We start from the raw sequence: 16,308 nt of genomic DNA on the forward strand, positions 1-16,308 counted from the left end.
AAAAATATATTTAAGCGTCAGACTGTTAAAACGAAATGCCTTCCAAAAAAATCACATATTTGCATGGCGTATTTCCTAAAGCAGCATTCAATCTCATAGCTTTAAAAAATCTGGTTTCGTAGCTTTAGTTGTAAAATGTAAACTCGGTACAAAATCCAAAATACAATCTAATCTCGATACAAACTCTGAGCATGTGGCCTCGTCGGGAACGTGACAGTGCTGCAGTCTTAGTGTGTCATTGCTGTCAACCCGTTCAACCAAATGACAGATGGCCTTGCGTGGGTCCAGTCAGGCAAGGTGTAAGTAATACACCCAATACACGATGTTGAATACAAGGAAGGAAATAGGAAATCCGTATTTGGAAATGTTATCGACTAGTCTGCTTGCGTCTTTTGAGTAGTCAGCATTGCGTATTTCCGGTTGGCCATTTCCGGTCTTCACCTCATCTCGTGATGGTTCTTTGGTTAACTGCTTAAGCTGGGAAGATATAAATAACGCATGGCTAACTGTATACAATATGTAGTGTCCTTAATAATTGAGACTCCGGGGAAAATATCGTTTCTACTTGTAATCTTGTCCCTCAATCAGCTTTATTTCAAAATATGTAAGACCTCTGTAGCTCACCTGCTCACACTGTATTGTATTGTTAAGAAATAATCTCATTAAAATCACATCTTTGTTCTCGATATCGCTTAACAAAGATCTGAGGACATCCAAATAAGGGGCACGTCAGAACGATCTTACAAATCAGAGAGTCGCTTACCAGATCATGAAAGTGACTGTCGGAATGTGTTTTCTAATCATGCAACCACGAAATATTTAACACGGGGTATTCCGAACGACAGTTATATCCATACAATCTATGCCATCTATAAGCCATTCCATAATGTTCTTCTTGTCAGTTTTAATCTTTTTTTAATCGAGAATACGTCAAAATATGTTTCGAAGCGTAGTCGCCAGTTTGAAACTAGCGTTGTAAAGCTCGAGAAAGTGGCCTTCTGATTGGCTAATGTCGAATTCTTGTCAGTCATTTCATTGGTCGGTCAAAATTCGCGAAAGGTCGTTCTGACGTGACCCGTTGCGAAAACTAAGATCTGCTTTTAATGAGATTGTGTTACGAAAGAAACTAAATTTATGTGAACAGAAACTATACATATTATGCCATAAGAACTGGACTCTTCTTACTTCGGAATCCTGATGGGGTCACCATTTCATGATTATACGCTCCTAATGTGAGAATGTGTGTAAAAACACATGTTACCGAAATGAAGTAGGGCAACGATGAAGCACAGGTAAAAAAATATCACTTGCATATACATCTAGTCCCTTATGCAAGAATCAACGATCGCAATGAGTCCGAACCAAGATTTGCCATGATTATGATTCTTGGTTTCTCAGAATCCTACTGAGTTTAAGACCTACATTACTTCGGGCTTTCTTCACACATTAAGAGACACACCATGACGAGACATAAATACTGATCAAAGCGTTATTAAACCCACAACAGATACAAAATAATCGGTTTCAGGAAAATCACATAATTTGTCGTCAGGTTTTATCACAGAAGAAATTGTTACCTGGGCTTGCTGGGCGTGACCAAAAGAGAAACGTGTTGTGGATAAAAAAATAATTTGTTCGGCTCCTATTCTTTGTTTGTTTGTTGTTTAACGCCACACTCAGCAATAATCCAGCTATATGTCGGCGGTCTGTAGATAATTGAGTCTGGACCAGACAATCCAGTGATTGACATCATGAGCATCGATCCACGCAGTTGGGATACGATGACATGCATCAACCAAGTCAGCGAGCCTGACCACCCGATCCCGTTAGTCGCTTTTACGACAAGCATAGTCGCCTTTTACGGTAAGTATGGGTTGCTGAAGATCTATTCTACCCCGGATCTTCACGGGTCTCCTCCTATTGAAATCTGTTGCGTGTTTCGCAGCAGTGAAAATTATGAGCCCCTTCCCAGCCCTCTGTAAAAAAATGGTGGGTCCCAAAGTGAGACACGACAGCGTCATATAATACAATTAATATATGTAGATTAAAACGTGATTATGCTATCCGTTTTCATTCCACGTGTTTGGGATGTGGCTGGAGCTCTGGGTGTTCATCGTTTCTCTTGTATCATGTCAGTAGAGTCAGCAGACAAGAAATTGTGTTTGCTTGGGTTACTGGAAAGATTTAAGGGTCGCTTCAAGCTTAACCGGAAATAAATTGTATTTAGTTTCATCGGGAGCTGAAAGGTCATTATAGTGAAGTTTCGTGTTGATAATATTTACCTTATATATGGAATCGTCCTGTTTCAGCACCTTCTTGTGTCGTCGGAACATCACCGTCACGACAGCATACTCCATGTAGGCGGCAAACACAAACACCAGGCACGCCGACATCCACACGTCGATGGCCTTCACGTAAGGAACCCTGGGAAGTTGTGCGCGCGCACCTGAGCTCTGGGTGGTGATGGTGAGGACTGTAAGTAGCCCTACGGAGATTCTGGCGGGAACTGCCTCGTGGTCGATCCAGAACGAGGCCCAGGACAACACGACGATGAGGATGCTGGGGATGTAGGTTTGTGTAGCGTAGAAGCCGATCTCTCGTTCTATACTGACGTCAGCCCTGAGACACGTGTACGCTCCTACAAAATAAGCAAATATGGGTTATTAATAATTTGAGATGGTGATGTACATATTATCATTAGGTGTATATATGTCTCTTCTCTTCAACCCTCACTTCGAAATTAAAGTGAGGGTTGTAACATTACTTCACGCACACTAATACACTTCACAGTTTTTAATTCCATGTTCTGTGATATCGTCCATTTTCATTTTAAGCCAATGACATCGGAAAATTAGGTAGATATCGGAAATCTTGCCATTTTTTTATACATTTCTAAATCCCCATTCACGGAGTTATGTACTGTATGTTTAGAAATCTAAATAGGGGATATGTTCTCGAAGAATTGAATTTAAAAAAATAGCATATTAGTAATCTCGGGTATCTGTTTTTTGCATCAAATCACCAATAATAATTCTGAAACGTCGCCGATAATCACTGGATTGTCTGGTCCAGACTCGAATATTTTCAGACCGCCGTCATATAGCTGGAATATTGCTGAGTGCGGCGTTAACCATCCAACCAATCGAACTAGACTGGAATTCCTTGGCTCGATCGTAGCGCCACCACTGGCTATTACCAGTTTTGTACCTTCTGTGCCTCTCCTATTAACCAATCAGATTCCACCCTTCGTATCAATTGCATTTGCTTCAAACAAAATGGCGACGCCCAGTCAAGACGATCTGATAGATAATCAAGATCTATATTGTGATAAAACGGATCTTACATCGCGAAGTACATCAAATCACGTGAGCACCTTGATTAAAAACATGAAAAGATTTGGAACATATCTGTTGACAACTTGTTGGCGGTGCACATGCTTTGCAAATCCTGCAATCGATCGAAATCTGAATGACAGTTTACGAACCGGATTTCGATTTCATAGCGCGATTTTGATTGGACTATGCATAGACTCGTTAGTCCAGCCAAAATCTAACTCCATAATACCAGAGTAGTTGAGGGCAGCGCTACAGTACAGCTCCTGGCTTCTGATTGGTCGAGAGGATCACGTGACCTCTGTGACGTCACTTCCGGCCACGTGACCTGCGCAGTGCATGATGAGACCTGCGCGCGCATCCAAGATGGCGGCACATCCGTTTCTGGTGGCGTGCGCCCCCAAGATGGCGTCACATCCGTTTCCGGTGGCGTGCGCACCTCGAAAGAAAGGCGGTGGTGGTGGTGAAGGGAGGGAGGAGGAGGAGGAGAAGGAGGGGGGTTCATGGTTTGGGGGTTTGAGGGTCGTCAAAGCAAAGGATGAAAGCGTTCTTTCGGGGGAGATGGGTGGCCCTGAAAAGGGCCGTTTTTGATGATTACATGCAGGTGCACGCAGCGTCTCCTGACAGGACACTTACTGGTGTGCGTTAAACGCCTCACGTAAGTGTCCTTCAGGACAGTGCCGCAATAGATGCACTTGAAAGTGCCATCCCGTGCCCTTGTGCCAAGGGCATAGACAGGCAGGCACCCTTGGCACCTGCCGCATTGCCATGGAGGAGACAATGTGGGTGATGTTTCTTTCCACAGGGGCAAAGGCTGTGTCACTGAGACTTTTTCTAAATCCCAGTTTTCTTTCATGTTGTTGCTGTTGCTGCTGCTGCTCATGATGATGATGATTTCTTTTAACAAGTGACACTGACCCACTTGAATCCACTCTTGTTTTATAAGAGAGACACTGACACCCTGCTTCCTGGTTGGTTCCCCAGGCAGCGCCCCCGATTGGTTCGTTCCGGTGCCTAGCCTGCACCTCGATTTTCCAAAATGGACCGACCCCTGTGTTTCTTTTCCATAGGAAATGGATTTTACCATGGGAGAGAAAGCACAACCCCGGTTCGGCCAATCAGAGCCCAGCATGGTCCGAGCGCCGCCTCTGATTGGTCGACAACCCAGGCTTCTGATTGGTCTGATTTCGATCCGGTTTTTTTTCTTGGGTAGTCTTGGTATTTTTTTTAGGTAGACGGTCGTCTGAATGCTAAAGATGGACCTTCATAGGTAGGCATGAACGTGGGAAGGCCTACGTGATGTACGTTGTGTCATTCCCATGCCAATCGGAATGTCATGTGTGTGTGTGTATGTCTTCAAACAGACGTTGACGTTGATCCATAGAATGATGATGCCATGCCTACGTGATATACGTCATGTTGCCAGACACACGTGGTGTTTCACGCGTGTCTTTATGCAAAACGTGGTGTCATGTGTGTGTGTGCTGCATTTATACCATCATGATCAGCACTACGATGTCATCACTTCCATGCCAGCTTTTTACGCGTCTAACCATTACTGCGAACACTGCGACCAACGTTACGACCATCCCGAAAAACATCGCTGCACCAAGCAATGCCGCTGTCACCGCTGCCTCCACTCTAGCTATTGCTGACCCAAGGAAGAGCACGGGATCCCTTGCTTGACATGTCAACATTGGTTCCCAAATCAACAGTGTTACACCCGACATCTCCAGGCACCGTCAGAGGGAAAACCCAGCGCCTGTCAATCGATTCACAGGTGTCCGACCTTTTTTCAGTTGGTCCGCGTCTTGGAGACCCCCATGGCTCACCACGAGTGCTCAGATGAAGAACATCCCTGCTTGGTGTGCCGAGAACCCATGACCCCAGACCATCGCTGTTACATGACACCTCTCCGTGAAGAAAACGAAGCTGAGGAGGGGGAGGACGAGGAGGAAGAGGGGGAAGAGGAACAACATCACCTACGAGACAACGACCAATATGTGTTCTACGATTTTGAATGCATGCAAGACACGGGGGAACACATTCCAAAATTGTGCGTGGTGCAGTTGTGATGTGGACGGTGCATCAGTGAAGTGAGCAAGGACTTGTGCGAACACTGTCCATGGAGAGAAGAAGGGTATGGTCCCAGCCCTGAGATCGTGTTTCGAGGCCCCACCACGCGACATGATGTGTGTTTGTTGTTGACCACGCTGGCTGAAACACCCAAGAAGAAGAACCAAGAGGAAGAGGAGGGCAGCACACGCAAGGGGACAACAGCACGACTGGGGAAAAGGAAACGGGATGGCACCCCCTCAAGAAACCACTCTTCAAAACGTCAACGACATTCATCACCCCAGCAGGAGGAAGAGGAAGAGGTGGAGGGGGAAGATGTCATGGAAGTGGAGAAAACAGAGAAGACAAAGAACAAGAGCACCACCAATACAGTTCAGAAGGAGGATCCCATTTATGTGATGGCCCATAATGCATGATTTACACTTGATCCTGAAGGGTCTGTACCCCCTTTTTTGTAAAACTCCCCACCAAGATTCGAAATGGTCAACAAATTTTGCAGGTGACCCTTGGACGATTGTGTTTCGAAGACAGTTTAAATTTCATACCTTACCCACTGAAAGCATTTCCAAAGAGCTTTGGGCTGAAAGAACTGAAGAAAGGGTACTTTCCGCACTTTTTCAATACCGAAACCAACCAGACCTACAGAGGTCCCTACCCACCAGCCGTCATGTACGATCCTGATGGCATGTCTCCCGTTGAACGCAGTCTTCCTCCAGTGGCATACTCAAAAAGTGCAAGAAGGAGCCTTGTTTGACTTGCAAGGAGAACTTTAAGCCTACTGCCAGAGCGATGTGGACATTTTGAGACGGGGATGCGCCGACTTCCGCCAGAACGCCATCAACTCGGTTGGCATGGATCCCTTTTTAGAGGTGATGACAGCTGCTGCGTTCACCATGAAACCCTTCCGAAAACACGACCTGAAACCTAATACCATTGCCATTATTCCACCTCAAGGCTACCAACCCAAGAGAAATTATTCCCAAGCCTGTGTGCATTGGCTCCATTATCTGATGGAGACGCACCTCCATCTGCACCTCCAGCACGCCAGGAATGGTGGTGAAAAAGAGTTCACGTGTGGAGAGGGGCAACATCGGTACAGTGTGGATGGCTACGATCCAGCGACAGGTACCATCTACGAATTCCTGGGCTGTTTCTGGCATGGGTGCCAGGTCTGTCACAAGAACCTACATGGAGAACCTCATCCCGTCCTGGACACGTCGTTGGGAGCCCGTTATACCGACACCCGTTACCTTCTGAGTCTCTTGAATCAACACCCTGAGGTGAAACGGATGGTCAGCCTGTGGGAGCACGAGTTTACAAAAATGCAACAGGAGGACTCCGCTCTGCGTGCTTTCTTGCAGGGACCCCACTGTATCCACGTCCCTGGGCCACTCAACCCTCGCGATGCCTTCTATGGAGGACGCACCAATGCCACGCGATTATGCTACGAAGCCCAAGAAGGTGAAACCATCAAGTACATCGATATTTGTTCCCTTTATCCATACATTTGTAGGACGGAGTATTTCCCACGGGACACCCGACCCTTCTCCAATAACCCCCTGTGGACGTGTTGTTTGAACTGAAAGGTCTGATCCAATGCCGTGTCCTACCCCCGAAACGACTCTACCATCCGCTACTGCCTTACAGATCGGGTGGCAAACTGCCCTGTCCTTTGTGCCCTATGTGTGCCGATACCCGGTCAGACTCCCCCTCCGAGCACACGGACGAAGAGAGGTCATGGGTGGGCACGGACGCCACTGTAGAACTCCATGAAGCCGTGAAGAAGTATGACTACCAGGTGCTTCAGATCTACGACGTTTGGCATTTTGACACCTTTGCACAGCATGACCCCGGCACCCAGCAAGTAGGGCTCTTTGACACTTATATCGATCATCATTTCAAGGAGAAGCTCGAAGCCAGCGGATACCCCGAGGGATGTACGGATCACGACGCTTACATCCAGGAGATCTACGACAAAGAAGGCATTGGGTTGGACAAGGACCGCATCGAAAAAAAACCAGGACGTCGCACGATTGCCAAGATGCAACTGAATTCGCTCTGGGGCAAGTTTGGACAATGGTTAGACTACAGTCAGAACATCTATATGAACGATCCTGTACAGTACTTTACCTTGTGGAGGGATGAACGCAATACCATCGAGGATGTTACCGTTGTCAAAGAACACATGGTGGAAGTGACCTATACCCAGTAGAAAGAATTCCAAACCCCTCATTCTCATTTCAATGTCGCCATCGCTGCTTGGGTCACCGCCCAAGCACGTCTCAAGCTGTACGACACCCTTGCCTTAGTGGGTCGCAGGGTCTTTGACACGGACAGCGTCATTTACATTCATCGACCCCACGACGCGAATCCAGAGATGGGCCATTCGTTGGGGGAGTTTACAGATGAACTGGACGGAAACACCATCAAGACGTTTGTGTCAGGAGGTCCCAAAAACTATGGTTATGAGTTAATGAACCCCAGACCCGATTGAACGCTCACGACCTGCAAAGTGCGAGGGTTCACTTTGAATTACAGAAACCAACAACATCTCAACTTTGACACCATGAAAGGACTGATACTGGGACAACGGCCTGGCAAAGAGGGGGAGAAAATCAGTTTGGATTACCCTCATCACATCATTCGAAAAGGACCTCGGTACGAAAACGCTCTTGTGACCCAACCCACCCGAAAAGACCATCGTACCGTGTACGACAAGCGACGTCTCGCCTACGACGAAACCACAGGGCTGCCTGTAGACACGCTGCCCTTTGGGTACAGAGACGACTTTCTATAAATATGTCATGCCATTGGGGTGTCACAACGGATCGAAACTGAATCGACATGGGCCCCTACAGAAAAAAACCGGACCGAAATCTGACCAATCAGAAGCCTGGGTTGTCGACCAATCAGAGGCCGCACTCGGGTCATGGTGGGCTCTGATTGGTTGAAACGAGGTTGTGCTTTCTCTCTCACGCTACAAGCCTCTTGGAGGCGCACGCCACCGGAAACGGAGGAGAAGCCATCTTGGAGGTGCGCACGCCACCGGAAACGGATGTGACGCCATCTTGGAGGCGCACGCCACCGGAAACGGATGTGACGCCATCTTGGATGCGCGCGCAGGTCCTATCACGCACTGCGCAGGTCACGCGACCTGAAGTGGCGTCACAGAGGTCACGTGATCCTCTCGACCAATCAGAAGCTAGGAGGGGTACTGTAGCGCTGCCCTCAACTACTTACCAGCCTAGTTTGGCAAGGGTGGAAACTGGACTTTTATAGTCAGTTAACTCTCTTGCCTCGGGAAGATGCACGGGTTAAGGAATCAAAAATCAGTAGTCGACTTTCTCGAGCTATACTTGTTTAAAACTGGCGACTCCCATTCCAGACTAGGCTTAGAACTACATTTTGACAAAGACAGGATTCAGAATTTCAAATATGAAGAAAAGAACATTCTGGAAAGTACAATAGATGACCGAGATTGTATGGTAGTACTTCCCACGGGCTATGCAAAGTCTCTTCCGTTCAAATGTTTATCCCATTGAAGCGAGAGATAGACGACGTTTTTGGCGTCGTCAGTCGTTTGGAATACCCCGTGTTAACCTTATCGAGGTGGCATGATTAGAAAACACATTCGACATTCCCTTTCCTGATCGGGTAAGCGACGCTCTGATTAGTCAGATGAAAGGTCGTTCCGACGTGACCCGTAATGGGATGTCTTCAGTTTGTGTGGCGGGAGCGAGAACTAAGGTCTGAGGGTGGCCCAGTCGTCTCAGGCGCCGCAATTCGCTGTGCAGAGTTGCTTCCCTTGGACACGTCAGAAACCTATGATTGTGGGTTCGAATCCCGTTTCGCCCCATTTATGTTTCTAGGTTTGTCAGCACCATACCCGTGCTCGTGGGTTTCACCGAAGTGGTAAACGTCTGAGACCTGCATCACTTCGGGCTTTCCTTCCACATTAAACGGACACGCCGTGATATAACTGGAATACTGTTAAAAGCGGCGTTAAACCCAACTCACTCACTCACTCCACCTATCCCCTTCTTACCGGTAACGTATTTGTTTTGGCAAGTCCCCAAAGTCACATCGGTTATCAGAAAGTCCGGAATCTGTAACCCAGGGCGTCTTTCTACAGCATCGCGTTCAGTCGAAAATTCGTAGTAGAGATCTGTTGACGTGTAGCTGTCTGTAACGAGTAAGTAGATGCAAGGTTAGTATGGCTTTAGTCAACTTTCGGCAACATTCCCGAAATGTTACGGCTCGGGACACTAACAATGGCCTTCACACATTGTTCCCATATTTGGAATGGAACCCGGGTCTCCGATGTGACGAGTGAAATCACTACCCTACCCGACTGTCCCTCGTCTGTAACTAAATACAGCATCTTAAACAATTTCATTATAATCAGATACTTTTCTCCGACGGGATACCTCTGTGCGTGAACGATATCACCATATGAGGTCGCGTCAGGTGAATCTTTTAATCAGCCAATCATTCTTAAGGCTTCTAAATTCTCGGTATGAGTAAGCATAGCGTACAGACCACAAAATCTTATTTCTGTATCTCGAAAATGAAGGAAATCGGGAAGTTCCCAATGCAAAAAGAATAAAAGCTATTATATTTTTGTGAATTTTTATATTTGAGGACTATGTCAACTGCACCAAAAAGGGTGTTTTATTTAGGATATATATGTGTTCTGTGTGAGTTTCTTGTGCTAAGATCGAACTTTCCGAATCGAGATGGGGAAGAAATGAAGCCAAATGGTTTTCGAAAGCTAATATCTGACTTACTTAAGTTCCCACACATCCTTCAGTTATACTGGTGGATCAGTGTTCGGGCAATGGTTCATCTGACGCGCTCTTGTAGAACCATTGTAGCTTAAGATGAATGTCCCCAACATTTTCAAAGTATGATTTCTTTAATTTTACTCACAACTTTCCATGTCGATGTGACAGGTTTGCTTATCCATGGGGAAGTTGATGAAGTTCATGGGACATTCTAGCGTCACAGACAACCTGAAACAAGAGACAAGGTGTCGTTATTTTCCCCCTTCTGCGATTGTTTAATAATGTGTTCCTTGATTTACAAATTTGTTGTGGTGTTCCAAAACAGATTATTGTCTTGCAACAGATACGGAAGAAAAATTACGTCTCTAACATAAATCATAATGGTAAATCGTCGACAAATACAAATTTCCCATCGCCAGGTTTCTAGGCAAACACAACTGTGGCAGAGTCGTAAGTTATTATCATAGAACCGGTGTAAATTTGACTGCGGGTCTAAGGGACTGACCATTTAATTTCTGAATGAATGCCTGGATTTTGTTTGCGAAAAATATAGGTGTTCTTAAAGAATGTGTTGTGAAAAGAAAACGTTCTATACACAGAGACAAGTTTTACAACATTGTCATCAAAACAGGTTCCGTCACAAGTGAAAGTTCCAAGACACCCGCGCCTGATATTAAATGGCAAATGGCAAATACATTTTCGGCCCCTTCATACACATGAAAAACAGTATTTTTTGAATAAATCATGTTGGGTCCAATGCTCGATGACTCTCGGTTATAATATGACCTTTGTATGTTTGTATGTGCCTTGATGATCATGAAAAGACAAAGTATGATAATTGTCCTTGTCAGCCCGCGGGACATAAGTGAGTGAGTGAGTTGGGTTTAACGCCGCTTTTAACAGTATTACAGTTATATCGCGGCGTGTCAGCTTAATGTGGGAGGAAAGCCCGATGTGATGCAGGTCTCAGACGTTTACCACTTCGGTGAAACCCACGAGCACAGGTATGGTGCTGACAAACCTAGAAACATAATCGGGGTGAACCGGGATTCGAACCCACAATCATGGGTTTCTGACGTGCCCAAGGGACGCAAATCTACACAGCAAATTGCGGCGCCTTTGGCGACAAATCTGCCTTATTCACTCTCTTTAGCAATATTTGCGTATTTGGTAATGCCAAAAGTCCAAAAGCTGCAAGTGTGGGAAGGAAAATTGTCAATATTTGAAAGTTTTCCACATCTTTAAAATTTGACATTTCCATAGGGCCAAAATTGGCCTCTATCTTTCATTTGCCCCTCATTCTTTGGGTATAATGAAATACTAAATACAATCTATTTGGGCTACTGATGTATTCATTTATCTGCCTCCATTTATTCCATTATAATGTTTGCTCCCTAGAGCGGATGTCAATAAACGCTCCCGAGCGCTATGCAACTTTGGGATGTAATATGGCGATTGACCATGCTTGTTTTATACATTAAACCTATCTGGACCATCCCAAGTCTGTTCGTCATTATTAAGAAGCAAACACCACAGCTACACTGACCTTTGCGAGTACAAAATGGTTCCGTCAGGAGACAGAAGAATCAAGATATTTGGGATTGTGATTTCATGTCTGCTTGCTCGTTTGGAATTGGGGAAATACAGGTCAGGCACCCACAGCGAGTCCAGACGTTTCTCGCCGATAACGATACTTTTATTCAGATCGTCATATTTTAAGCGTGGATCTCGCCACTCCTGACGGAGGAGGAAACTGGCGCTGAATTCCTACAATGAAAATGAAATTCAACTTATTGATATATTCTATAGAATGGGAGAAAACAACATTTATCAAATGTGTGTGACATTGCTATCTTCGTTTCGTGAGACATGTCGTAAGTTTGCATTGTAAGAAATCATTCGTCATTGCAGCAGCACCAGCCTTTTCAAATGAACAAGTTACTTGCCTTTGCATCTTCCCGAGGCAAGAGAGTTAACTGACTTTAAAAGTCCAGTTTCCACCCCTGCCGAACAAGGCTGGAATTCCTGGGCTCAAACGTAGCGCCACCAGCGGCTATTACGAGTTATATCCCTTCTGTGCCTCTCATATGGACCAATCAGATTCCACCTCTCGTATCACTTGCCTTTGTATCAAACAAAATGGCGGCGCCCAGTACAGACGATAATCAAGATGTATATTGTGATTAAACGAGTCTTACATCGCGAAGTGCACCCAATCACGTAAACTCCTTGATTTAAAACATGAAAAGATTTGGAAAATATCTGTTGACAACGAGTTGGCGGTGCAGATGCTTTGCAAATCCTGCAATCGACCGAAATCTGCAGGTTACGAACCGGCTTTCGATTTCGTTGCGCGATTTGGATTGGACTATGCATAGACTCGTTAATCCAGCCAAAATCTAACTCCATAATACCAGCCTAGTTTGGCAAGGATGGAAACTGGACTTTTATAGTCAGTTAACACCCTTGACTCGAGAAGATGTTGTTTGTGACGTGTGCCCCTGGTCGGGCACGATCTGAAGACCTCGCGAACACCAGGTATCATCACTATTTGATAGTGATTAATAAACGCATGCTTATGATTAAGTCGGTATCGTTCAGTTTTAGTACAGATTTCTTATGATTATTGACAATTATTCTAGCTTTTTATTAATTGACTTACTTTATAAACCTGGATAACATAATGAGCATATCATTCCCTTAAATTGTTTAATTGTAATATTCACCATATGAATGTCATTCACAGGTCCAAGCGAGGTCAAGGTCATGTCCACCAGCACCTGTGTTGCTTTGCCTTGAACAAACATACGCTGAATTATTATCTTGTCAGCCCTGGGAAGACTGACACAAACATTTTATAAACAGTAAACTACGGATATAGACAATCAAACATTAAATATATAACCAATATACATGTATAAGAAGTAGACATTGTATATTGCCAAACCTAGAAATATAGAATCATGCATATATTTAATAGAAAGTAAACTTCGGATAAACAAAAACAAATACATTGTATATATCGTTCACCTCGGATATACAAAAACAAACAGACATTGTATATGTCGTCAATCCCTAATATACAAGATCAAACACACTCGACATCCTCGGATTCATATAAACAAATATGATATTGCTCAACTATATCTGGCTAAGGTCCTAATGGTGAATATATCAATATAATATATTTAACTTTTTTTCTGGTGTTTAAAAGTTTCTCATTAGTATTTTCTTAAACACGAGGGAGCTTTGAAAAAACGGTTTCGATTGCAACACATTTCCTGGGTTAACAGCAGACATGGGTGATTTTGTATAGAGCTTATCACGCAAATGTTCCCAAGTTATATGCCGCTCCAATGAGAGGGTTAAGCAAATATACTCATAAAAACTCGGAATTAACTTAAAATTTCCTAAATTGTAAGGGAGATATTAGTTTCTAGTAATATACTGAACCGCAAAAGAAACGTCACCCTAAGTAATATTGCAAGAAAAGTTGTCATTCAAATATCTGGGTTATTATTTGTCAAAGTTTCTCAAATTAACATTACCTTGTCCAGAAAAATGAAATTTGATGATAAAAAAACAAAGCAGATGAAAAAAAAACGATCGCCCAAACGCATCACGGCAACGGCCATGGTAACCCGATAAACGTGATTTCCGTGTAAATTGAAATGCACATGCATTCCCCCATTTCTTGCCCTGTAAAAATCCACCCAGATCGGATGCCATTCATTCGTTATAGAATTGCTACCACATGCCAAGGACCTCCACCGTGAGAGGTAGAGCGTCTTTCACAGAGGGTGGGCCCTGTGGTCTTCGGTTAACTCCCTTGCCTCGGGAAGATGGGCGAAATCCAAATCGGAGAGAAGCGAGTGATCAGTTATGCAAGTCGTGGGATTCAGAACAAAAATATATTTTTGCGAAGAGCTATCAATTTAAGTAAATGAAATACTGTTCCTTCCAGATTTCATACAAATAATATGAATTTGCTTTGCATGGAGATAGATATTTGCAAGTCTTTGATCTTTTCAGGTTTTTCGTGATTTAATATACAAAACTTCATATTTTATTAAAATATGACAATACCCCTTTCAATCGCTTCTTCATGCTAAAAATACACACAAAAATAGTCGTATATATTTATGTACCATGCACAGTTAAACATTTATACCGATTAAAGATTTTCGCCGCAAATCCAATATGGCTACCGATGGACACTATGGGACATTATTTCGCCTTGGGAACATAAAAAATCATTCAGTAACAACTATAACGATTAAAAAACGTAAGTTAAAAAAATATATCTTTTGGATGCCTGGGGACCCTATCTTCCTACTCGACTATAAATGAATGCGAAAATTGTTGCACTGATAAGGTCTGCAAGGAGATGGTCACATGGTCTACTTGACAGTTATAATTGTAAAGCACCAATCATTAAAATGTCGTTCACTGGACATTCTGAAAAGTAACGTGTTAAGTAAATTTCCATGGCACTCCCTTGAGAGATAAACATTGGATGTAAACCATCAGTGTAGGAAGTCAAAGTGATAAATTTAATCAAAATCTGATTTACAAGTATATTCGATCGATGAAAGACCCACTACGACATATACCCTGGTACAAAAATTGGGCCATTTGTTCTTCCATTCCGTATGCAGAGTTACCTCCTTCAGTCGTGTTGGGATACTAAGACCATGTGCTAAGATACGCCTTGAATATTACCTTTGGATTGTCAGCATCATTAAATTGTTCTTATTGTGTTTTTTAAACAGTACGGCCTCAATTACAATTATCATTCCTCAAGCCTATTCGCCGTTATGTAATTATAACTGAAATACTGTTAGAAACTGAACGCGCGAAAAAAACTAACATAAAATGTCTATTTCTACACAAAGTACTCGGATAACAAAGTTTAAAATTGACCACTCTTCAATATTTGATAATTCATCATTTTTTTTTGCAAAATGACGATAACATTTTATCTCACCTTCCGCTGCCTCGGGTCTAATCGTCGCATCATACGTTGAGTTAAGGAGACGATTCAAGATTGCCCGTTCTCTTGAGGGGTCCCCACCTTTGACCCACGGGAGATACAACACGAGACTCATGAAAAACACGTGGAGAACACGACAACGCATTGCGGTCGACAGCACGAGCGTCAGTTGTCGTGCAACATGTGCAGCCCAGGGCAAGTTCTCAACTGCGGCACCTATGGTCGTCTGGTCCCTTCAACACCAAGAACAAAAATACACAAGGCCGCATCACCACCGTTACGTGGAGCATATAGTTAAAGCATTAATGCTGATTCAGGCGATCGATGTTGCTATGCATTCTATCATAATCAACAACTGTAAAGTCAACACATCTGCATGTTGTATATCCCATACACACAAATGATCCCGAAATATGCCAATTCTATGAGCGCGGATTAAGGTCATATATTGTCAATATGGTTTTATTCAAAGTCCTGGTCATGCTTGAGAAACGGCATAAATAATTTACTTCTATTGCTGGTATCGAATACCCATCATTTATGTATAATTGACTTTCTTCTGTCGCCCCACTTAGAAGTGTTTTTTGACCCGTGAAGATTCCGGGATAGAATAGGTCTTCAGCAACCCATGCTTGCCGTAAAAGGCGACTATGCTTGTCGTAAAGGCGACTAACGGGATCGGGTTGTCATCGATCCCAATTGCGTGGATGGATGCTCATAATACTAATCACTGGATTGTCTGGTCCTGACTCGATTATTTACAGACCGCCGTCATATAGCTGGAATATTGCTGAGTGCGGCGTTAAACAACCAACCAACCAACCAACCAAGAAGTGTTTTACGCCAGGTTAACCTGTATTACCAATGCTCTCACAGACACTATTATCTAGCGTGTCATAGCGTTGTTCTTTCGTTATAGTACTCATCAGCTAGCGTTTAAAGATAGTAAAGGTTCAAGATTTGCATGTGAATAATATTGTTTCTGTGGAATATGTTTTGTTACTGCGTGTTCAGAAATATTTCTTTTAATCTACGTGCTAATGTTCTTCGACTATTCATACTACAATGTATGTTTATTATAAAGGTAATGTATCACCCACATTCGCCAAAGCGCTCCACTTAA

General features: G+C 43.8%; 1 protein-coding gene across 1 annotated transcript in view; it reads right to left on the reverse strand.

Moving 5' to 3' along the window:
• Nucleotides 1-15,330, reverse strand: part of LOC139446080 (glycine receptor subunit alpha-4-like) — a 28,458-nt gene extending 13,128 nt beyond the window's left edge. Inside the window, exons 1-6 of the mRNA XM_071227357.1 lie at nucleotides 15,180-15,330; nucleotides 12,919-12,986; nucleotides 11,739-11,959; nucleotides 10,338-10,420; nucleotides 9,454-9,591; nucleotides 2,283-2,638 (exon numbers count right to left, since the gene is read on the reverse strand). Of these exons, the coding sequence (XP_071083458.1) occupies nucleotides 2,283-2,638; nucleotides 9,454-9,591; nucleotides 10,338-10,420; nucleotides 11,739-11,959; nucleotides 12,919-12,986; nucleotides 15,180-15,330 (1,017 nt within the window). The remainder of the gene's footprint in view (nucleotides 1-2,282; nucleotides 2,639-9,453; nucleotides 9,592-10,337; nucleotides 10,421-11,738; nucleotides 11,960-12,918; nucleotides 12,987-15,179) is intronic.
• Between the last annotated feature and the right edge of the window lie 978 nt (nucleotides 15,331-16,308).

This window comes from Haliotis cracherodii, unplaced genomic scaffold, assembly GCF_022045235.1.
Source record: "Haliotis cracherodii isolate W230 unplaced genomic scaffold, xgHalCrac1.p SCAF_6, whole genome shotgun sequence".
Taxonomy (NCBI): Eukaryota; Metazoa; Mollusca; class Gastropoda; order Lepetellida; family Haliotidae; genus Haliotis; species Haliotis cracherodii.